The following is a 24433-nucleotide window of genomic DNA, read 5'->3' on the forward strand; positions in this document are numbered from 1 at the left end:
CATCCTGTATACCCCGTGGCTGGCACCTGCTTTCTCAGGAAGTCTTGCACCTGCAAATACCTAAAACCATTCCCTGGTGGCAATTTAAATTTATCCTCCAAAGCTTTCAAGCTCGGAAAGCTCCCATCTATAAATAGATCCCCCATCCTTCTGATTCCTGCCACCTCTGGAACCCGCCATCTAGCCTACCCAGTACAAACCTGTGGTTGTTATAAATCGGGGTCCAAATTGATGCTCCCTCCACTCTCATATCTCCTCCATTGTCCCCAGATCCTCAGAGCCGCCACTACCACCGGACTTGTGGAGTATCAGGCCAGCGAGAACGGCAGAGGTGCCGTTACCAATGCTCCCAGACTGGTGCCTTTACATGACGCTGCCTCCATCCGCTCCTATGCCGCCCACTATCCACTTCCCGATCTTGGCTATATTAGCTGCCCAGTAACAATTGCAGGTTTGATAGCGCCAAACCCTCCCCAACCCCGGACTGCACTCCAGCAACATATTCTTCACTCGCGGGGTTCTACGCGGCCACAGAAAGCCCAAAATAATCTTATTCACCCGCTTGAAAAAGGCCTTGGGGATGAAGATGGGGAGGCACTGAAAGACAAATAGAAATCTGGGGAGGACCGTCATCTTCACGGTCTGAGCTTTCTTTCTTTTCAATTGAAATGCATAAACGAGCTTCAGCGATTTCGATATTGCAAAGTGTGTACAGCAAAGGTCATTATTCGGGTTCTGGGTTCCAGGTAGAGGACTTCAGACGAATGGATGGCAGAAGGTGATGACACCAAAGTATTAAAATCCATTCAGGTTCGGGTAACGTCATACAATGAGTGTGAACCCCTGATGTGTTTTTAAAACCATCAGCACGGTAGCATAGTGGTTAGCACAATTGCTTCACAGCTCCAGGGTCCCAGGTTCGATTCTGGCTTGGGTTACTGTCTGTGCGGAGTCTGCATATCCTCCCCGTGTGTGTGTGGGTTTCCCCCCGGGTGCTCCGGTTTCCTCCAACAGCCCAAAGATGTGCAGGTTAGGTGGATTGGCCATGATAAATTGCCCTTGGTGTCCAAAATTGCCCTTAGTGTTGGGTGGGGTTACTGGGTTATGGGGATAGGGTGGAGATGTTGACCGTTGGGAGGGTGCTCTTTCCAAGAACCGGTGCAGACTCGATGGGCCGAATGGCCTCCTTCTGCACTGTAAATTCTACGATAAATTCTACTCAAGGTTAAATTAAAGCCTGGAAGTTGCTGCCTGGTATTGATTGTTCTTTAGTGTACTGATTTTCTGTGAGGCACATTATTGTGATTTTGGTCTGCTCTTTATCTGGATAATGCTCATGAGGATTGGTGTCAAATTTTATTTTATAAGTGCCTTCGGACATTTTACTTCATTAAATTTCCAACTTGATGTCAGATGATATAAGTGAGGTCTGGCAAAGGTTCTATCTGCTGAACTGCTCTCAAATATACTCCAATGTGATGCAATTCCAATAGAGTACGTTCAACGACAGCCTCGTTCCTCATTGTAATTGTAAGAATTTGCATATCAATTAGACAATTGGTGAGAGTTTGTACATTTATCTCATTGCTTTGATAATGCAACGGTATTACATAGCCCTTGCTTAATGATTCAAATAAAAGCAATTAATGATGGTCCGGGAAGCATTGTTGGTTTATAACATCAAACCCCCAAAACTAAATTGTTATCTCAGTTTTCCCAACTGGCATTATCTGATGTTAAAACAGAAAATGTTGGAAATGCTCAGCAGGTCTGGCAGCATCTGTGGGACGAAACGGGATGAGAGGATGGAATTTTTGACTGAGTGTCAACTCGGGTGGGGAAAGTGGGGCATAGCCCACTGGCTCCGCTCTTGACTTATCCCGCCATGTCTTTTGACTTTGCCAAAAAAATGCCAAGAATGCAGGCCCCATGATGTCAGCCTGCCCCACCAGCAACCTCAACTCTTTTAAAGTGCACTCCAATGTGAAAAAGGTAATAATAAGAACCCCACCGCCAGAGGCTCGGAACCCCTGGCACCTCCCCTTGTCCCCCTCACCCCTGGCACTGCTCCGGTATCAAATGAAATGAATGAAAAAATGAAAATCGCTTATTGTCACAAGTAGGCTTCAATGAAGTTACTGTGAAAAGCCCCTAGTCGCCACATTCCGGCGCTGGTACGGGAATCGAACCGTGCTGCTGGCCTGCTTGGTCTGCTGTAAAAGCCAGCGATTTAGCCGAGTGAGCTAAACCAGCCCCTGGTTGGCAGGAGACAGTGCCAGGGTAATGCCTGGTCATGACCCACTTTTCCTGCCCCCGGCTCCTTGTACTTACATGCACGGCCCCATCGGGTCTGTTTGTTAGTTTCCCATTTTTGAAAACCTGATGTAAACCTTACAGACCTGATGTCAGGTCGGATGGGGGGCGCTTTCCTGTGTGTGTGTGTGTGTGTGTGGCGGGGGGGGGGGGGCGGAGATATTACACCGGGACGCCCACTATTTATATTACAGTTTATTCAAATGGGATTCACATCATTGCATGGTGGGAACATCATTGGCGCGGGGTGGGGGGATGGGGGGGGGGGCGGAGATATTACACCGGGACGCCCACTATTTATATTACAGTTTATTCAAATGGGATTCACATCATTGCATGGTGGGAACATCATTGGCGTGGGGGGGGGGGGGGGGGGGGGGGGATATTACACCGGGACGCCCACTATTTATATTACAGTTTATTCAAATGGGATTCACATCATTGCATGGTGGGAACATCATTGGCGTGGGGGGGGGGGGGGGCAACCCCAGCAGCGTAAAAGACGCTTTGGGTCTCCCTTTGATTTTCCACCATCCCCCCCCCCCCCCCCCCCGCTGAAAATTGAGGCGGAAAATCAATCCCCCCCCCCATTTTCTAAAAAAATAGTGCTGAATGTTTATATCAATGACCCATCCAAATTGTGCTGAGTTCTGTAGCAGATCGCAGTAGAGCCAATGGGTCAGAATGTTGTCGCTGACCTTAATGTGCATAGATAAGCAAAGAAAAATCAGTCCTGATCAGAACTCAGCATGACTGAGAGTGTGTGTGTGCGTATGCGTGCTTTGGGTGAGATACTTTGTTGCTGGCAAATCGCTTTGGAACGTCCTGTGGTCATGAAAGGTGTTATATGAAGCAAGTTTTGTTTTTCTTTTGGTTTATATTTATTTATTTTTCCATGAATTTAGAGTATCCAATTTGTTTTTCCAATTAAGGGGCCATTTAACGTGGCCAATGAACCTACCCTGCACATCGTTTTGGGTTTTGGGGGTGAGACCCACGTTTCCATGGGGAGAATGTGCAAAGTCCATACGGACGGTGATCTGGGACCGGGATCGAACCCGGGTCCTCGGCACCGTTAGGCAGCAGTGCTAACCACTACGCCACCGTGCCGCCCCTTTTGGTTTCTCTTAAAATTAATTTTTACTTAGTTGCCTAAAGTATGGTAAAAATTAAATACGCAAAGAACTGTGCGATATAATCAGAACCTTTGATGTTGCTCACACCTTTATTCTGCCAATAGCAAGTTAGGAACACAGCCCTAAATTATATCCCAAGCTCATTTTCATATATCCTTCATCTGCCCGGGCCCATCTCTGTATTAAGGAAATAACAATGGGTGGAAGCAGGATCCATCTTAGTTTTGCAGCAGCCTAGTGCTTCCTCGGGATCAGAGAAGGACAATCAGAGAAGGTGCCACTCTTTGTTTTATCTCCACTCTTCTAACTCCCACACTGTGTTTGTTTTACCCCCTTCTCCCCTTCTGCTTTGTTATATCCATGTTTTAAGCCGCTGGTCGAGATGAGCTTTGGCAGGCGCCTCGGAGTTGGTCACACACCCATTCTCATTTCCTCAGTTGGTTAACGGACAATAGAGAAGTGTGCACAGTCTCATTAGAGGATAAAATATGAACACAACAGCTTTTAAAGATCGTGGAAGTAATAGAGTTTGGGGGAGTGCCAACTTATTTTATCCTCTAATAAAACTCCAGCTTTGGCCGGTGGACTAATGACTGATTGTCATTCCATCTGAGTGCGAAGGCTGTTTTTGATTTGTTGTGTCATTGAGTGGTTGCACGTTGTCTCTGTATTTGGAAATACATTGAGAATAATTTGTCGACGGGGTTAAATGTTAGCTGCGACTCTTGAGCATATAGTTTGGCGCTGTGTCTACTTTGCAGTTCGCAGCACAGTTTGAGTAACCTCGAACCTGACCCAGAGCAGGAACGATTGCTCTGGTGATAGACTAATGTAAAGAAGTGAAAGCAGTTAGTGTGAAATTCAGAGGGAGGTCTGCAAGACTAGCGCAAAACTGGTTGCTGTAGCTTATTGAGCAGCTTTGCTAAATTTCAGGCTGAATTTGATGTGCATTGTTTAAAAGGAAACCTATTCATGCTTGATTTAGCAGTATTGAAAATGAGGGGAAATCACTGGGACTTCTCAATAGATCCCCATTGGCAAGAAGGTGAACAATCTGTGAGCTAGTCGGAAAGGGAGGGGGTTCCCTGCTCACTGCAACATAGGATCAGGAGTAGGCCATCTACCCACTCTCGCCTGCTCACCATTCAACTAGATTGTGTGCAAATGGCTGCTGTGTTTTCTATCAAATAACAGTGACTACACTTCAATATTGGAAGTTCCCTTCAATCCCAAGGAAGCCGAAGAAGAAGAACTTCAAAAGTGCTTAATTACCTATAAAGCACTTTGGGATGTCTGGTGGCCATGAAAGGCGTTATATAAATGCCATTTTCCCATACTAAAGGTAAAAGTCGCCATATTCCCAGATAGCCACAGGCTGCTTTCTCCTTTGAGGGTGAGAGCTGACTGGTGGCGATTTAAGCTGAGAATCACCACACCTCAGGCGGGTGGCAAGGTTGAGAAGGAGGTGCCCTCATCAATCCCCATATTCTTTGATGTCCATTGTATCTAAAAATCTGTCAATCTCTGCCTAAAACATTCAATGACTGAGCCTCCATAGCTCTTTGGAGAGAATTCCAAAGATTCCCCATCCTCAGAGTGAAGAAATATCTCCTCATCTCTCCCAAATGGCTTACCCCTTAATCTGAGGTTGTGCCTGAGGTTTCCAGGACCTAAACCGCCCTCCCCTCCCCTCCCCTAGCCAGAGGGAACATCCTTCCAGCATTACCCGATTGAGCTCTCTAAGATTTAGTATGTCTCAATGAGACCACCCTCACTCTTCTATATGCTAGAGAATATATGCAGTCTCTACAATCTCTCCTCATAGGATAATCACGCCATCCCAGGAATCAGTCTGGTGAACATTTGGTGAACATTTCCTCTATGACCAGTGTATCAATCCTCAAGTAAGGAGACTAAAACAAGTTTACATGATATTCCAGCTGCTGTCTCACAACGGCTCTATACACTTGCAGCAAAACCTCTTTACTCCTATACTCAAATACACTTGCGAAAAAGACCGTCATGCCATTTGTCTTCCAAATTGCTTGCTGCACCTGCATGTCAGTTTTTAGTGACTCATGAGCAAGGACAACCAGGTCCCGTTGAACATTGACACTTGTCAATCTCTCGACCATTTAAGAATTGCTCTGTATTTCTGCTTTTCCGACCAAGTTAGGTAACTTCGCATTTTTCACACTGTAATGCATCTGCCATGCTCTTACCCACTCACTTAGCCTAAACCTGTCTTAAAGCCTCTTTGAATCCTCTGCACAATTTACACTTCACCTAGTTTTGTGTCGTCAGCGAACAGGAAATATTACAATTGATCCCACATCCAAATGGTAGTAGTTATTCTTGCAGCTTTGCTTCATGTTTTTAGAAGACATTGGTTTGCAGTGGTAGTCTATATTATGCCTCATTCTCCCTATTGTCTGAACAGGGAACAACACATTCTAGTTTTTTTCTGCTGATTTTAGATGAGCTTATGTAAAGCTTCAGCAAGGCATTAGATTGTTCCCAGTTAGCCTAGTTACATTGGTTAACAGGTCTTTGAAGGCAGGTGCAGCTTTGAATTTTGTTCTCTGCTAAGTTGGCTGATCTCAGCTGAGACATTGATAGGGATGGTACAATTGATCTGAGCATCTTTGGTTGAAGAAGTGGTTTAGTAAAATTGACAACACCATTCCTTTGATTGCATCGCCTGCTGACCCTGGCCAGTTCTAACTCTGGCTGCCATAGAGGACTTGCTCCTCTATTTCTGATGCATTTCTGCTGCCCTCCAATTGAATGGCCTGGATTCTTTAGTCTGCTAACATGCCTGCCAGACACAGGTGGACCTCAAGATTAACTGCTGACCAGAACCCTGTTGTGCAATTAGATACGTGACAAACTCACCAAAGCCCGACCTGCATGGCACCCTGGGCTTGCTGACTTGTTAGCACCATGGTGCGTGTTATTTGAGGGAGAGTAAAGGCTAACATCCTGAGAGAGAGAGAGCAATGCTTGCATCTCCCCTGGCCTCATTGCTGCTCCCATGTATTAGAGCTCATCACTTTCACTGATCCGCGGAGAACCAGTTATGAAAGTTGAGCAACTTCTTGAAATCCTGTCTATATTTGGTCTAAAGAAGACACTTACCCCATGCAATGTGGAGCCTAGAGCCTGCTCTTGGAACTTACAGCAAAGTTGTAAAGGCTGGTGACGCTAACTCGCTTTGTAATAATAATAATCTTTATTAGTGTCACAAGTAGGCTTACATTAACACTGCAATGAAGGGCAGCACAGTGACCCAGTGGTTAGCCCTGCTGCCTCACGGCGCCGAGGTCCCATGTTTGATCCGGACTCTGGGTCACTGTCCGTGGGGAGTTTGCACATTCTCCCTGTGTTTGCATGGGTTTCGCCCCCACAACCCAAAGATGTGCTAGGTAGGTGGATTTGCCATGCTAAATTGCCCCTTAATTGGATAAAATAAATTGGGCACTCTAACTTTTAAAAAAAAGTTCATTTAAAAGAAAACACTGCAATGAAGTGACTGTGAAAATCCCCTAGTCGCCACACTCCGGCACCTGTTCGAGTACACTGGGAGAGTTCAGACTCTCCAATTCACCTAAGAAGCCTGTCTTTCGGGACTTGAGGGAGGAAACCGGAGCACCCGGAGGAAACCCACGCAGACACAGGGAGAATGTGCAAACTGCACAGACAGTGGCCCAAGCCGGGAATCGACCCTGGGTCCCTGGTGCTGTGAAGCAATAGTGCTAACCACTGTGCAACCGTGCCGCCATGAGAACCCTGCTGCCTTCAAGGTTGGTGCAGAGTGTGAGTTGATATCACACTAATTAGACAAGACTCCTTCATAGAGCCTTTCATTTGCCTGATGTAACTGCTTGGAAAAGATGAACAGTCATTTTTGAGTTGAGCTTCTGAAATGATCTTCTTTGTCCTGCATAGCATAGTTGGGCGAGGACTTTGCCCTCTGGTATATTCACTCCTAGACTCTCCCTGTCACCAGTACCTATTGCTGTTCACTTATGCTCAGTGTTCCACCAGAAGCCTAGTCTCCGATTTCTACTCGTAGTGTCTGGGGACACTCGTGGCCTCTATGACTCCATGAATAATGGCACCTTTGGCATAGCACCAGGTACCTTCTTGCAAGCAATGGACCTGTACTTAGGACAGTCAGTACCTCCAACAGGCTAAATGGTCAGTCCCTTCAGGGAGAGGGAAAATGTTCAGGTTGGGAGGGGGGAGGGGGGGCAGTGGTGGTGACAGTGACAGATGAAGAAACTGGGCAACGGGAAGAGGTGGATACAAATGTAGCAGAAAATGGTCTGTCTCCTTTTGTGTTGATGTTCCTTTCTCACAGGGGGAGGTAACCTCAGCCTGACTCTTTATTTTTATTTATTTTTGTCATTTCTGTTTTTTTTGTTGTTTATGTTTGGCGGATGATTCATTGTCAATTTCAGTCCCCCTCTAACCCCTCCCTTTCCATTCACTGCAAAAATATAATCTGGTAATAGAAACTGACATTGCAGTTGACCACATGTTTGGGACAAAGCCACTGGATAGCTGCAGCCATTGCTTGCCAGCTTTGTGGAGCTGAACACGGGAACTCGACCAACTTGTGAGCAACATCATTGTGCAGTTCCTCAGCCGCCTCCCATCCTTTGTGTCTTGTTGAACTTCTTCCATGCCTACACTGATTGATTGGCTGCTCCTCTAGCTTCATCATTGCTCATTCTTTAATTTTGATAGAAAATTAGGAGCACAGGACTGATGAGGGATTAAGTGTGAGGTTTGAAAACGGTCGAGTCTGATGGAATTCCTGGAAATCGAACAACGTTGTTTCCATAACTGATCCTTTTCAGTTTGGCACGTTTAATAATTTCACTGTTTTTCGTTTATCAGTTCGCTAATGGTCACACTCCAAAGTGCATCTTTCTCGTCTAATTTAAAGCCAATAAAGCTGGGAGAGTATGTGGGGGGGATGCTGTTGGCTGACACTTGTTCAGCTGCATCTGACTGAAGAATCTCCACATTAACACATTCCTGTTACAGATTCCTGCTTTGCAAATAGCAAGCAATTGACTTTCACATCCTTTTTATTCAGTGTTCCCTTTTTGTTTTTGATTTTTTTCACATTTGAGCTCATTCTTATAAATAACAGAGCAATTGTCCTCTTTGAATCTGAAAATAAAAGGTGATTGAAACATAGAATCATACAATTTACAGTGCAGAAGGAGGCCATTCGGCCCATCAAGTGTGTACCAGCCCTTGGAAAAAGCACTACTCAAGCCCACACCTCCACCCTATCCCCGCAATCCAGTAACCCCACCTAAACCTTTTTGGACATTAAGGGCAATTTAGTGTGGCCAATCCACCCAACCTGCACATCTTTGGACTGTGGGGAGAAACCGGAGCACCCGGAAGAAACCCAAGCAGACACGGGGAGAATGTGCAGGCTCCGCACAGGCAGTGACCCAAGCTGGGAATCGAACCTGGGACCCTGGAGCTGTGAAGCAATAGTGCTAACCACTGTGCTACCATACCAGGGAAGTAAGCAGACCTGACTGTGTAATGAAGCTGAATTCAGATACAGGTTTTCAAATGTTCTATTTACACAATGTGCCAGTTGTCCTGATATATTTGCCGTGTACTGTTTGAAATGAATTGGAAAAAGGCAATAAAAATACGTAAAAAGTTAATTCTTTGTAACTGTTTAATCTACGTAAGCATTTTGATGTGTCCTGCTTTTTAATGGAGAATAGGTTGTTATAGGTTAGTGATCAGTTTGCTTTGAAGCAAATATTTCTTCCAGATCAATGTTACTAGTTGAATCCACCTATGTTGGCCCTGCTATGACCTCCTACAAATGCTTTCATTAGCAATCCAGTTGTAGCTGAGGCTGAACGTGCATTTTTGGTGCGCTGTTCAGCACTGAGCTTCCTACAGCTGTCTGTTGCCGGAGAATCCTTCTTTGACCCCTCTAGTATTTTCCACTAAGTCATGAGAGAAGGAAAGACCTTTCCACCTGCTGTCCTACACTAGCCAGACTCCACTTTCTATTTGGGACTGCCTCTTTAATTTATCCCCTCCATTAAATTGATTTTGTTTACTCAGTTCTTTTGTGTTGTGCAAAATAGTTGTAACTCATTCAGCATGCTGCAGCCCAAGTTGTCCGCTGCCATTTCCTTGGCAGGTTCTACTGGCTTCTCACGTCCCTGCTTTCAAATTTTACTACTGCCTTGCCACACACACGCCACTGCAGATGTCTCTTCAGCGCATTAGTCATGTAGGCACATTCCTCTCTTTCAACACTGGCTTACAACCAGCTCTATCTGCTTTACCACCATCAACAATGTCACCCCTGCCCTCTTAACTCCGCCACTTGTCATTTCATTATGCTTTCTATAGCTTCCTAAAACTACTTCTTTGACTATGCTTTTGTGCCTCTAATTCACCCCCCCCCACTCTTTTCTCTCCTTTTGTTTAAATTTTAGAGTACCCAATTCTTTTTTTCCAATTGAGTGCTAATATAGCGTGGCCAATCCACCTACCCTGCACATCTTCTTGGGTTGTGGGGGTGAGACCTCGCAGATACGGGGAGAATGTGCAAGCTCCACACGGACAGTGACGTGGGGCCGGGATCGAACCCGGGACCTCGGTGCCGTGTTATAGCAGTGCTAATCACTGCGCAACCCTGCCGCCCATCCCTCGGGTTTGGTTTTGACTGTTTTCTTTCTCTTCAAAGTCCATTGAGGGTTTTCCTTTACGTGAGGCAGAACATGGAAACTGTTCCAAAACTGTTAGACTCAGTATCTTATAAACTACAATGTGGAGTTTTATAAGACCCTTGCAAGCAAGGGTCTTTTGGGCAGCACGGTAGCATTGTGGATAGCACAATCGCTTCACAGCTCCAGGGTCCCAGGTTCGATTCCGGCTTGGGTCACTGTCTGTGCGGAATCTGCACATCCTCCCCGTGTGTGCGTGGGTTTCCTCCGGGTGCTCCGGTTTCCTCCCACAGTCCAAAGATGTGCGGGTTAGGTGGATTGGCCATGACAAATTGCCCTTAGTGTCCAAAATTGCCCTTAGTGTTGGGTGGGGTTACTGAGTTATGGAGATAGGGTGGAGGTGCTGACCTTGGGTAGGGGGTAGGGTGCTCTTTCCAAGAGCCGGTGCAGACTCGATGGGCCGAATGGCCTCCTTCTGCACTGTAAATTCTATGTAAGTGTAATATATGTGTGTCAGTGACAGGACCTGATGGGGTATTGGTGGATTTTATTTTGTGTGTGGTGAAATGCAGTTGAATTCACAGATTTTACATTCATTAAACCGAGCTGAGCATGCACAATTCAGCTAGAATCCATAGTCTGTGGACAATTGAGATATGTCCTTTTGTTCAATAATGGAAAGCGAGTCACTTTCACCTTTTTTCAGTGCGCGAGTAATCTTTCTACAGAAGCCTAGTTGACTAATGTAAGAAACTGGGGTGTTCACGTCCTATGACGCTGCTTGTGGTGAGTCAGTAATTATGCTTCTGGGATGTGGAATTGAGAACAGGAAGTGCAACAATAATGAAGCATTGTCTCTATTTTATGATGAAATTTGCTTTCTTTCTTTGACAATGTACAGTGGAATTAAAAAAGATTCATTCATACAAAATGGCACAGCTTGCTTCGATGTGTACTGAGGATATGAACATGGTGTTTGGCGAGCTGCCTAAGAGAGGGGCCAAGCCACTTCTTGCAGTTGCAAACTCCTTGTGTGTTTTATTTGTATATATGTTTGATAGGCTGCTCTTTTTTGTGTTTGAGGTATAGGTTGGTTGCCTGAGTAATTCTTTTGAAAAAGTCTTGTTGAAAGAGTATTCTGTCTGCGTTAGGCCAGAGAGATTCGGTTGACAAGTGATGCATGAGCATATAAATGTTAATGTCAGGGACAGTGTGTTTGGTTCAATTTGCATTCTAGTTCAGCACAGCAGGCGCAACTGTTTTCTTTTTCGTTTCCATTTGAAAAATGTTAAACCAGTAGTACATGCTCAGTTTAGCGAGAAACCCACATTTGTGTCTGAAATGATTGGGGGTAAGTTGATTGGTTAAGCCTATATTTATTTTGTAGATTTCTGGACCTACCTATTAGTTTTAATTTCTGCTTGCTGATTAATCTGTTGGCTGCATGTTAAAGTTTAATGAAAGTGAAATTTGACCCAATTGGACTGAAGTGGGGTGCATATTTTGCACCTAACATATGACACTTTACGTGTGATGGACAAATGCACGCCAGATGGACAATTTTCAAAACATTATGGATAGATTTATAAGTCTTGTGTTTTGTACATGTTGTTACGTATTAGGTGTCATACATTATTTGCAAACACTTAGTAAGAAAGTTATTCATTGACACAAAGGCTGAAGTTTACAACCAATTTCCTAACTTGCAGCTGATCATTGTAATTTCCAAGTACCTTAAATGACCTGAATTCCCACGGAGCATTAACTGTAAACCGGTAAAGACTCCAGACAATCCGAAAGCAATGCAATGGGCGTTTGACCAGTTATGAAGATGTCGTCACAACAGATATGGTTAAAACACCCCACTTAAGGCAATTGGGGTGAATGAGGTTCAGCCTCTTGAATATTGGAAATGCTGACAGACTGGCTCTGTTATTGCAGATTTGCTCCAACACGTACAAAGAACAAAAAGAACAAAGAAAAATTACAGCACGTCGGCCCTCCCAGCCTGCGCCTTATCTAAACCAGTCGCCTATTTTCCAAGCATCTACTTCCCTCTTCCCCGCTCGTTCATATATCTGTCTAGATGCATCTTAAATGATGCTATCGTGCTCGCCTCTACCACCTCCGCTGGCAAAGCGTTCCAGGCACCCATCAACCCTCTGTGTAAAAAAAACTTTCCACGCACATCTCCCTTAAACTTTCCCCCTTTCACCTTGAAATCGTGACCCCTTGTAATTGACACCCCCACTTTTGGAAAAAGCTTGTTGCTATCCACCCTGTCCATACCTCTCATAATTTTGTAGACCTCAATCAGGTCCCCCCTCAACCTCCGTCTTTCCAACGAAAACAATCCTAATCTACTCAACCTTTCTTCATAGCTAGCACCCTCTATACCAGGCAACATCCTGGTGAACCTCCTCTGCACCCTCTCTAAAGCATCCACATCCTTCTGGTAATGTGGCGACCAGAACTGCACGCAGTATTCCAAATGTGGCCTAACCAAAGTCCTATACAACTGTAACATGACCTGCCGACTCTTGTACTCAATACCCCGTCCGATGAAGGCAAGCATGCTGTGTGCCTTCTTGACCACTATCGACCTGCGTTGCCACCTTCAGGGTACAATGGACCTGAACTCCCAGATCTCTCTGTACATCAATTTTCCCCAGGACTCTTCCATTGACTGTATAGTCCGCTCTTGAATTGGATCTTCCAAAATGCATCACCTCGGATTTGCCTGGATTGAACTCCATCTGCCATTTCTCTGCCCAACTGTCCAATCTATCTATATTTTGCTGTATTCTCTGACAGTCCCCCTCGCCATCTGCAACTCCCCAATCTTAGTATCATCTGCAAACTTGCTAATCAGACCACCTATACCTTCGTCCAGATCATTTATATATATCACAAACAACAGTGGTCCGAGCACGGATCCCTGTGGAACACCACTAGTCACCCTTCTCCATTTTGAGACACTCCCTTCCACCACTACTCTCTGTCTCCTGTTGCCAAGCCAGTTCTTTATCCATCTAGCTAGTATACCCTGAACCCCATGCGACTTCACTTTTTCCATCAACCTGCCATGGGAAACTTTATCAAACGCCTTACTGAAGTCCATGTATATGACATCTACAGCCCTTCCCCCGTCAATTAACTTTGTCACTTCCTCAAAGAATTCAATTAGGTTTGTAAGACATGACCTTCCCTGCACAAAACCATGCTGCCTATCACTGATAAGTCTATTTTCTTCCAAATGTGAATGGATCCTATCCCTCAGTATCTTCTCCAACAGTTTGCCTACCACTGACGTCAAGCTCACAGGTCTATAATTCCCTGGATTATCCCTGCTACCCTTCTTAAACAAAGGGACAACATTAGTAATTCTCCAGACCTCCGGGACCTCACCGTGCTCAAGGATGCTGCAAAGATATCTGTTAAGGCCCCAGCTATTTCATCCCTCGCTTCCCTCAGTAACGTGGGATAGATCCCATCCGGACCTGGGGACTTGTCTACCTTTTTAAAAATAAATTTAGATTACCCAATTATTTTTTCCAATTAAGGGGCAATTTATCGTGGCCAATCCACCTACTCTGCACATTTTTGGGTTGTGGGGGCGAAACCCACGCAGACATGGGGAGAATGTGCAAACTCCACACGGACAGTGACCCAGAGCCGGGATCGAACCTGGGACCTCAGCGCCGTGAGGTGGTTATGCTAACCACTTGGCCACCGTGCTGCCCTGGGACTTGTCTACCTTAATGCCTTTTAGAATACCCAAAACTTTCCCCTTCCTTATGCCGATTTGACCTAGAGTATTTAAACATCCATCCCTAACCTCAACATCCGTCATGTCCCTCTCCTTGATGAATACCGATGCAAAGTACTCATTAAGAATCTTACCCATTTCCTCTGACTCCACGCATAAATTTCCTCTTTTGTCTTTGAGTGGGCCAATCCTTTCTCTAGTTACCCTCTTGCTCCTTGTATACGAATAAAAGGCTTTGGGATTTTCCTTAACCCTGTTAGCCAAAGATATTTCATGACCCCTTTTGGCCCTCTTTGTTGCGTGTTTGAGATTTATCCTACTTTCCCGATATTCCTCCAAGGCTTCATCAGTTTTAAGTCGCCTAGATCTTATGTATGCTTCTTTTTTCATCTTAGCTAGTCTCACAATTCCACCCACCATCCATGGTTCCCTAATCTTGCCATTTCTATCCCTCATTTTCACAGGGACATGTCTGTCCTGCACTCTAATTAACCTTTCCTTAAAAGACTCCCACATTTCAAATGTGGATTTACCCTTAAACAGCTGCTGCCAAACCACATTCCCTAGCTCCTGCCGAATTTTGTTATACTTGGCCTTTCCCCAATTTCGCACTCTTTCTTTAGGACCACTCTCACCTTTGTCCATGAGTATTCTTTTTAAAAAAAATTTAGAGTACCCAATTAATTTTTTCCAATTAAGGGGCAACTTAGCGTGTTCAATCCACCTACCTTGCACATCTTTGGGTTGTGGGGGTGAAAACCACGCAAACACGGGGAGAATGTGCAAACTCCACACGGACAGTGACCCAGAGCCGGGATCGAACCTGGGACCTCAGCGCCGTGAGACTGCAGTGCTAACCCACTGAGCCACCATGCTGCCCTTTGTCCATGAGTATTCTAAAACTTATGGAATTGTGATCGCTATTCCCAAAGTAATCACCGACTGAAACTTCAACCACCTGGCCGGGATCATTCCCCAGTACCAGGTCCAGTATGGCCCCTTCCCGAGTTGGACTATTTACATAATGCTTACCCTCCTGCACCATCTCTCAAGCCACGTATTCATTCTGACTATTCTTGAATTTCTACTCTGCCTGTCTCGTGACACTGGTAGCAATCCTGAGATTACTTCCTTTGAGGTCCTACTTTTTAACTTATCTCCTAACTCCCTAAATTCTGATTGTAGGACCTCATCCTGTTTTTTACCTATATCGTTGGTGCCTTTATGCATCACGACAACTGGCTGTTCACCCTCCCCCTTCAGTATGTCCTGAAGCCGATCGGAGACATCCCTGACCCGAGCACCCGGGAGGCAACATACCATTCGGGAGTTTCGTTTTCGACCACAGAAACGGCTGTCTACTCCCCTTACGATTTAATCCCCTATGACTATCTGCCTGCCAGTCTTTTTTTTGCCCTTCTGTGTAGCAAAGCCAGCCACGGTGCCATGAGCCTGGCTACTACTGCCTTCCCCTGATGAGTCATCTCCCACAACAGTATCCAAAACGGTATATCTGTTTTGGAGGGAGATGACCGCAGGGGACACCTGCACTGCCTTCCTGCTCTTTCTCTGCCTTTTGGTCACCCATTCCCTTCCTCCCTCACCAATCCTAACCTGCGGTGTGACTAACTCACTGAACGTGCTATCTATGACCTCCTCAGCATCGCGGATCCTCCAAAGTGAATCCATCCGCAGCTCCAGAACCGTCATGTGGTCTAAAAGGAGCTGCAGCTGGACACACTTCCCGCACATGAAGGAGTCAGGGGCATCGGCCGCGTCCCTGAACTCCCACATTGAGCACGAGGAGCATAACACGAGTCTGGGATCTCCTGCAATTTTTACACTTTACCATAACTGATTACAAATATGATATCAAATAACGAATAAGTGAAAGGAATAAAGATGTTACTTACCAACACACAAAGAGTTAAATTTCTCCCAGCTACTGCTAATTGGAGCACCTTCCTTACCAGCCAATCAGGTCACTGCTTTGCTGTGATGTCACTCTTCAAATTTATTCCCATAGACCCTGTGGCCGCTGTTTAAGCAGCAAAACAGCTAGTTTAAATACTCACCGCTCCGCCCACTACAACAGCTGAATTCCCGCCGACATTGCTGCCCTTCCCGCAGAACAGCCACCCACATTAGCATAAAAGGTAATGACTGCAAGTACTAATTCGACAGGATGTATGACCTCCCTCCACCCAATTCTGATTAACCCTCAGAATCATAACCGAACAATCTCCACATCACTCCTACACCCAGCAGCCATCCATTCATGTACCCTTCCTTCAGCTCTATGCAAACCATTTATATTAGCTCCATAAATGCAAAATGACTGAAATATGAGTGAAGAAACAAGTGATGGAGTATGTTGATGGCTGTGAGGTGCCCTCTGAAATCAGAAATCTTTTATAAACAGTGTGAGCTTTTATGCTGTGGTTTGTGACATCATCCAAACCATGAGAAGTGTTACACCCTCCTGACCAAATTCTAAAATTGGACCATGTTCCATCTGTCTTTCACCACTGACCAGCTGACTTTCTTTTTCTATCCATTCCCCCACCCTCTCCATTCAACACCAACCACTCTCCCCGCCCATGTGATCTCCCGCTCCACTTTCACCATTGGTAAATTTCCAGTGTCTGCCCATTGGCATCAATTGCCAAAATGTTGACCAAAGCCACTTCTCATAAGAGGAGGTCTGAAGATGGGACTTCAGCCCTAACCATAGCCTACGGCATGCATTTGAAAACAAAGAGCAATTGTGCCCTTGAATTTAACTCTGAGATCTGTTCTGAATGGATTTTTTTGATTTCTGATATACAGTAAACTCCAGTCGTTTGCCGGGATTCCGTTTCCACGAAATCCTGCAACGGATGAAATATTGGAAGATTAACTTGCAGTGTTGGCGTATGTGCAGTTTGTGCTTTCCACATGGGAAATGTGAGAATTTAAGGGTGAGATTTAACAAAATGGGAACAAAGTCCTAAAGTCAGCCCATTTAGCCGTGTGTTTCCTGGCGATCGCAGCGCCCAGAAACCCAAGGCTATGAAATGTGACTCGGCCTAAACGGGGAACACGCAAGGCCGAGGCCGCACATAGCCCCGTTTTGTGCTCCGAGGAGCTCCGTTCATTGGAAAATGGCATCCTGATCTCTGAGGCCCCCGAAGCGACCCTGTGCAAGCCCCAATGCACCCCCCAACACCCACGCAGGGCACCCCGGCACGATCGCACCCGTGCAAAAATGCCAGCTTTGCACTGGCACCCTGGGCAGTGCCCCTGCCAGTTGGCAGTGGCATCTTGGCTGTCTTAAAGTCTGCAATTTTCCCGCAGTGAAAGGCTTCATAAGTGTTTGATGGCTTTATTACAAAATAAACTTTGTGGATCTGATAGAAGCAATGCTCCAACATTTTCCTGGTAAGACCTCCTGTCACATCAGGTTACAGTTGAGGCCGAAGTTGAACTCCTTCACAATAATCAGTGCAGTCAGGCTCATCAGATACACCACATGTGATATCAGAAACTAATATCTCATGAAAATTAAAGTGGTTCACAGACTCCTTCAGTTTTTTAAATGGGGCTTTATGTGCTAAATATTTTCCCCTTGGAGATTTAAACTTGTGTTTTTGGTGCCAGATATAAGGAAGCATCTCTGCCAAAATCTAACTTTTGAGGTAAGCTTCAAAGAGCTTTGCAACAATTCTCAGAGCACAAATGATTTATTACCCACTAAAATATTCTGAATGTGAGAGGGAGAAGAATGGTGCGGCATATTTACTAAATAATGGATACCCGGGATTGATTTCAAGCTAGAATCTAATTGAAAGGTTTGCAGCGATTTATTTGGAATAATGAATTCTTCGAATGGATTCAAGGAAATTGTTACCTTTGACTGGAGATTCGATGATGGATTCTAATGACCAGTTAACTTTGTAACATTGAGATTTTGACATAATAGCTGCATATATTAGAGAGCAGCTGAGTACTATGAATTATTATTAAGCTGACAAAATGCATTATAAATGATGGAGTTAATTGCGATTAATTGTAAAGCAACATAATTTTATTAGTGTTTGGATCTTTCAGTGTCTGGCCTGTTTAATATTAGACTCCCACAGCACCTGATTTAGTTGTTCTTAAGCTTATGCAATTAATTGGCTATGTAGACAGACAGCATTGCTTCTGATTCCTGCCCTACTGTGAGGTTTCATTGAGGTTTGTGACTTCTGTATGAAAATGACTGGGTAGAAACTGGAAACATTTTGCAGTGTTAAATTGTAATTCATTTTGTTTCAATTCCCCTTTGAAAGCTACTCAAAAGTGATTAGAGTTTGGTGCACCATCTCCCAAATACATGTGCATGAACTAATTCTGCAGTGGAACACAACACTTATACTCTCCGATGCATAGGCTGGTCAAAAACCTCTGAAGACATAAGATATTATGTTGGAGCCACTGCTTCAACTCTGGGAAAGCTACTCAGTCAGAGTTCATCTATCTGCCTCATGAATGTTTTAATGTTTTTCTTTCACTGCCTCAATCTTGACTAGTCTGGATACTAATAATTATTGTAAGTTAAAAGTTGGCTCGTTAGTCTAGGGGTGTGATTCTCGCTTAGGGTTGGTCAATCATCAAATGCGCGCGAGGTCCTGGGTTCAAATCCCGGACAAGCCTTATGGTTTACAGGTAGTACAGTGGTTAGCACTGCTGCCTCACAGTGCCCAGGATCAGGGTTCGATTCCGACCTCGGGTGACTGTCTGTTTGGAGTTTCGCGTTCTCCCCATGTCTGCATGTGTTTCCTCCGCGTGATTGGATTTCCTCCCACAATCCAAAGATGTGCAGGTTAGCTGGATTGGCCACGCTAAATTTCCCCTTAGGATGAGGTTGCAGGAATAGGGTCCGAGTAGGGTGGTCTCTCAAAGGATCAGTGCAGATGCAATGGGCCTAATCTCCTCTTGCTATTTCTATGATTCTATGAAGTGTGTCCTGACTTTGGTCTTGAACTTGCCCTTTATCAGTTTGTACCTCCATACGACTGTCCTGAAGTTCCTCTTCAAACATGTGCTTTCTGAATGTACATACTAAGAAGTCAAGGATGAAAATGTTAAACCAGGGCTTCGCAAACTCAAGAAGTCAGGTCGTGAGATGCGATTTTGGAGTTGTGCGCTCTACCTAGCCAACGACGGCTGCCGTGGCGCTCAAACTGAATGCCAACAGCTGTGAGTCCCCTTTAAAGGATCCTTGTGTTTTTGTAATGGTGCGTGTGGCTTGACCGACTGATCTTTGAGGTCTGATTTAAAAAAAAAAGACAATGGAAAGGTCATTGTGCCCAGATACAAAATCAAAAATAAAATTTGTTATTTTCTTCTTGGATCTAATTTATGCTTGCAGGGCAAGGTAATACATGTTAAAGTGCTAAAGATTTGAATCTGATTGTGAGATGGGTTAAAAATTTAATTTGGCTAAAAGCCCAACTAGAAAGCCTTTACAAAAGAACAGAGTGAGATAGCACAACTTTCACATACATAGATGCATAAGACCTTGAGAACAGGCTTCACTAGACAGGGAGCCATGCTAAAGCTGATAACAACTGCTATTTAGAGAAATAAGTTTTGCTTCTCAGGACAAAGAGATCTGAAAGCAAAATAGACAATGGTGAGGTTATTCAAATGCAACAGATTTTCTTCATATTAAACACTGCAGTAAACAAACCAGTCAGATTTTGTGTGTAATTCATTGATTTGAAATCTTACAAAAGGTTTCCTCAGCGGAGACAAAGACAGCAAAAACTACACTTTATACTTCTGATTGTAAGTATAAAAAAACGAGTTTGATATTTGTTTGAATATCCCACTGAACATCCACGGTGGCACAGTGGTATCTCTATCTCACTGCTATCTCACAGCACCAGGAATCTGGGTTCGATTCCAACCTTGGTGACTGTGGAGTTTGCACATTCTCCCGTGTCTGCATGGGTTTCCTCTGGGTGCTCCGGTTTCCTCCCACAGTCCAAAGATATGCAGGTTAGGTAGATTGGCCATGCTAAATTGCCCCTTAGTGTTCAACAGTTAGGTGGGGTTACGGGGATAGGACAGGGCATTGGGTCTAGTTAGGGTGCTCTTTCAGAGGGTCGGTACAGACTTGAAGGGCCGAATGGCCTTCTGCATTGTCGGGATTCTTTGATCCTTTTATTCTCTAAGTGGATTTGACGCTTGCAAATAAATATTTAGATGAATTTGGTTGTCTTGCATTACAATCCGTAATATTCAAACTATTACAATAATATCCAAGATTTAAACTTATAAATTATTATAAAGTAACCATGTAAAAGGTTGTAGTCTATCTGTAAACCTCAATGACCCTAACTATTCTAAGATTCTTAAATGATAAGATTCTAAGTTCTGAGAGGTTAATTTCTAATAGGAGAGATAATTATACTTTAATGTACCCTGCATATTTTATTCTGAGATATCTTTGTTTAGTCTAAATACTCTGGAAGGAAATATATTTTATTTTAGGACCATGTCAATAGCTAATATAGCTGATTAAGCTCTAATGGTGATTTACATTTCCCCTCAGTTGAGGATTTAAGTTGAATTGAATAAATTTACCTTGCTGGGGTAAAGATAGCAGCGCCGTAACAGAAGGTGCTGTTGATGTGTGCTCGTGCTAGCAAAAGAGGCTTTCTGTACCTATGGGGAGGAGATGGAGTAGTGCAATTGTCACTGGACTAGTAATCTAGAGGCCCAGGGTAATGCTCTGGGTTCAAATCCAACCACCCAGAATGGTGAAATTTCAATTGAGTAAAAATCTGCAATTAAACATCTAGTGGTGACCATGAAACCATTGTTGATTGACATAAAAAGGTTCACTAATATCCTATAATCTGCAATCCTTACCTGGTCTGGCTCCAGATCCACAGTAATGTGGCCTTGCAAATCACACAGTTCAAGGGCAGTTATGGATGGGCAATATCCCATGAATGAATTGAGAACAAGATCCTGAGTGTGATTGTTGGTTAGGACAGGACCCCACCCCGTGTCTACGTGGGTTTCCTCTGGGTTCTCTGGTGAGGGGGAGTGACCCTAGGTAGGGTGCTCTTTCAGAGGGTCATTGCAGACTCAATGGGCCAAATGGCCCCTTCCTGCGCTGTAGGAATTCTATGGTTCTGTGATGGTGGTTAATTGGATAGACAGGTGACAATAGAACAAAATTTGGTGCACACATTTTGAAAATGATAGGTCAGATCAGGAAAGAAAAGCAGATTTCCTTCGTGAACCCGATTTTGTTTTTACATATATGACGGACAGCCAGTTTCATGGTCACCATATCAGCTTTTTAAATTCCCATAACCCCTCCTAACAGTTGGACATTAAGGGGCAATTTAGCATGGCCATTCCACCTAACCTACGCATCCTTGGACTCTGGGAGGAAACCGGAGCACCCGGGGGAAACCCAAGCAGACACTGGGCGAATATACACACTCCACAGCCAGCCAGGGTTAGAAATGAACCCTGGTCCCTGGCACTGTGAGGCAGCGGTGCCTCTGTGTACCGTGCTGCCCCTGCTGCAGATTTACAGCAAAATCAATTTCTGGATATCATCAGCATTGAATAATACATTAATCTCTGGAGATAGAATGTCGTGACACAAGTTACTGAGAATGTCACCTGCTGACTCGTTGGGAAACCCTGGTTGGTGACTGATCAAAATTGAGGCGGCTCAAAAAGGAAGGCACTGAACACATTGAGAGACTTTGTCGAGAATGTGCAGAGGCCAAGTTGAGGTGTCGGAAGGAGTGCACAAACCTCCAGACAACCATTTCCTCGACAGCACCACCCACCCCACTTGGACATATAATCCATCTCGGGACTTGTTAAACCAGAGTGGAGGCCATGGGACCTGCCACTGGTATAGGGGAACTGGATTCACCAATGGAAATACCTAGAAAAGGTTCACAGATAATGGCCTCCCAGAATCCAAGCTCAATGGCAGCAATATAAAAGCAGTTTGTAGCTTAAATCAAAATATTATTTCCTGCTGAATTCTCTATTCTAAGTCATACAGGGTGTTGGGATCCCCTTCCTGTTTTACCCTAAGCAGGAAAGCTCAGATTGATTACTGACCGTGTGCCCAGAATGGAAGCCTTGGATTCACTCAGGGGCATAAACATACTACACACCCACACAGTGAATTAAACAGATTCAGTGTCTTGATGTTACTGCAGATGGTGACCATGATAAACCAAGGCTGTGAATGGCAGGAAGCAGGCGGTGGTTTCCTGCCAACAGCTTGACTGATAACAGTTGAGCAGAACACATTGTCCAGGATCCTGCCTTGTTGACGTTTTCCCATGGTTAACTCATTCATTTCCAAAATTGGAAGCATTGTTATGGAAGAGGCCGGTATTTTGAGCTTTCGTGGTGGATTAGTGAAGTTTCCGACCCACAGTAGTCCTGAACTATATCGACAATTCCCAGAGCACAAATCAGTGCAGCGTTTAGCCTTGTTTGGAATCTCACTTGGGATCCTCCATTTGAGTCAATTCAATTGCCCTTGGAACTACAGAAGAGATAATCAAGCAGAGTTTCTAGACTTGATTCCCCACTGTGGGTCCTGTGCTCCAGTGTGCACACATGCTAGCAAGGGTAGAATTAGACTCAACAGTGAATCCCTTAATGATAAAATAATCTAGTGACCCTCACGGTCATCTGAAAATCAATCCAGACTGTCTGACACAAGCTTAAGTGTCTGATCGGCGCAGGAGATTAGTTGAATAGAGTGAATGAGCTGGGCAGTCTGCTAAATGCAGTGACTGAGTGCATGAAAACTGAATGCTGGTGGGATGCTGTCCAAAACTCTAAATCCTTCAATTAATGGCTGAAATGCTCAACCACTTAAAAATAATGAATACCCTTTTTCTTCTATATTTTTGAGGAGGGGGAAGTGCCCTTTTTATCATTCCTATACCCACAGGCCACAGTTGCATCAGATTCCTCTTCCTCTACAGTCTGACCCACTTTCCCATCGATACACAATGTCAATCACGTTAAATGCTCGTATCAGAAATCTATTCTTGATCTGTCATTTGGACATATGCAAAATTGTTGATTATTTAAAACCTCTTTCATTTGTTGCCTGGGGTTTTTCACCTTTTACTTATAGTGTTAAAAAGAGTTTGCTGCTTTGTTGCCCACTCATTTAACCCGTCTGTGTCTCTTTATGACCTCAAAGATTACTCACAGCTTGGCTTTCTATTGTCAATGGTTCTAAACTGATTTTAAACTCTAGAAACTGAGATGGGTGGGGGCGAGAAATGACATGAGCATCTTGTATGTTAGGTGAGCGAATGCCCCTGTTAATGGCTGTGCAGACCGAACAACTGTGGTTTGTGTTTGGGAAGTTACGAAAATGCCTTGTGTTTATACACAGACTCTGATCCAATCCTGAAGTTGCATTGGTTCGGGAAAATAATTGAACGCCAATTTTCTTTCCTCCTTCCCCCCTGAAGGGCCTGACTTTAGAGGGAAAGGAATTGGACGGCTAGTTGTGCCAAAGAAACTTGTGGGAATTCTAGTGCAGGCTTTTTTCTCATCCTAATAGTTTGTGTATTGCTTCATATGAGAAATCCAAGGGTCTGTGATCAGTTTCCTGGAAGGGGTGACGTTTGAGTTACCAGTTATTCATGTTAGGAATATGTTGGTAAGAAGCCACTATATCCTCTGTATCTTTAGGAGGTTCGAGCCAGATTCCTGATCGGCTTGTCATGTGTTACAGATGGTCTTTTAATGCAGTGAAAGCAAATCATTGCTTTTCTCACAGTGAGCTGGGTAGACTATAGAAGGGCTTGAAGCCCCAATGAATCAGTTCCTGTTGCAAAACCTAAGCCAAGGAGCAAAAAGAAAATCTCTCAGTCTGACTCGCTTTACTAACTGGTTAGAAAGGTAGCCACAGCCATTTATCTTATGTTAGTGGCCCAGGGATTCACCTCCCTGTTTATGGTATATCTAAAACTGCTGAGCTGTAAAGCTTGGGATAATTGTGAAGGTCAGGGTTGGGAATGAGGAATTGTTGATACAAGGAAATATTGGAGAAATTGGGCTTGTTCTCCTTGGAGCAGAGAAGATTAAGAGGTGACCTTATTGAAGTGTGCAAAGTTATTAATAAGTTTGACAGGGTAAAGAAGGATATTCTGTTTCCACTAGTTGATATGTCTGTGACTAGGGGTCACAATTTTAAGATGGTCAGCAAGAGAGCTAGGCGTGAGATGAGGAGAAACCTCTTTACTCAGTTGTTGGAGTTTCAAATGCGCAGCCTGGGGAGAGTGGTGGAGGCAGATTCCATCGGAGGTTTCATAAGAGAGCTCAATACATATTTGAAAGGGCTGAATTTAGAGGGCTATGGAGATGGGACTGAAGAATGGGACGAGCAGGGCAGCTCTTTTGGGACCAAGTGCAGATACGACGGGCCGAATGGCCTCCCT

At 44.5% G+C, this 24433-nt stretch overlaps 1 protein-coding gene and 1 long non-coding RNA gene across 10 annotated transcripts in view; one reads left to right on the forward strand and one right to left on the reverse strand.

Moving 5' to 3' along the window:
- The window catches only part of LOC119957052 (dedicator of cytokinesis protein 7-like), a 179182-nt gene that overhangs the window by 5399 nt on the left and 149350 nt on the right, over positions 1 to 24433 (forward strand). The window contains exon 1 of one of the 9 annotated variants that reach the window (XM_038784664.1): positions 23266 to 23291. The exons of the other annotated variants lie outside the window; for them this stretch is intronic. Coding sequence (XP_038640592.1) covers positions 23272 to 23291 — 20 coding nt within the window. The 5' untranslated portion in view covers positions 23266 to 23271. Of the gene's footprint in view, positions 1 to 23265; positions 23292 to 24433 lie in introns of those variants that run through there. 9 annotated transcript variants of the gene reach the window in all.
- Positions 19447 to 22135, reverse strand: LOC119957055. The gene is made up of 3 exons (XR_005458735.1): positions 22077 to 22135; positions 20399 to 20442; positions 19447 to 19584 (listed from the first exon to the last, which is right to left on the reverse strand). It is a non-coding gene; the product is annotated as an uncharacterized LOC119957055 (long non-coding RNA).

The sequence above is a fragment of the Scyliorhinus canicula genome, chromosome 25 (genome assembly GCF_902713615.1).
Source record: "Scyliorhinus canicula chromosome 25, sScyCan1.1, whole genome shotgun sequence".
Taxonomy (NCBI): Eukaryota; Metazoa; Chordata; class Chondrichthyes; order Carcharhiniformes; family Scyliorhinidae; genus Scyliorhinus; species Scyliorhinus canicula.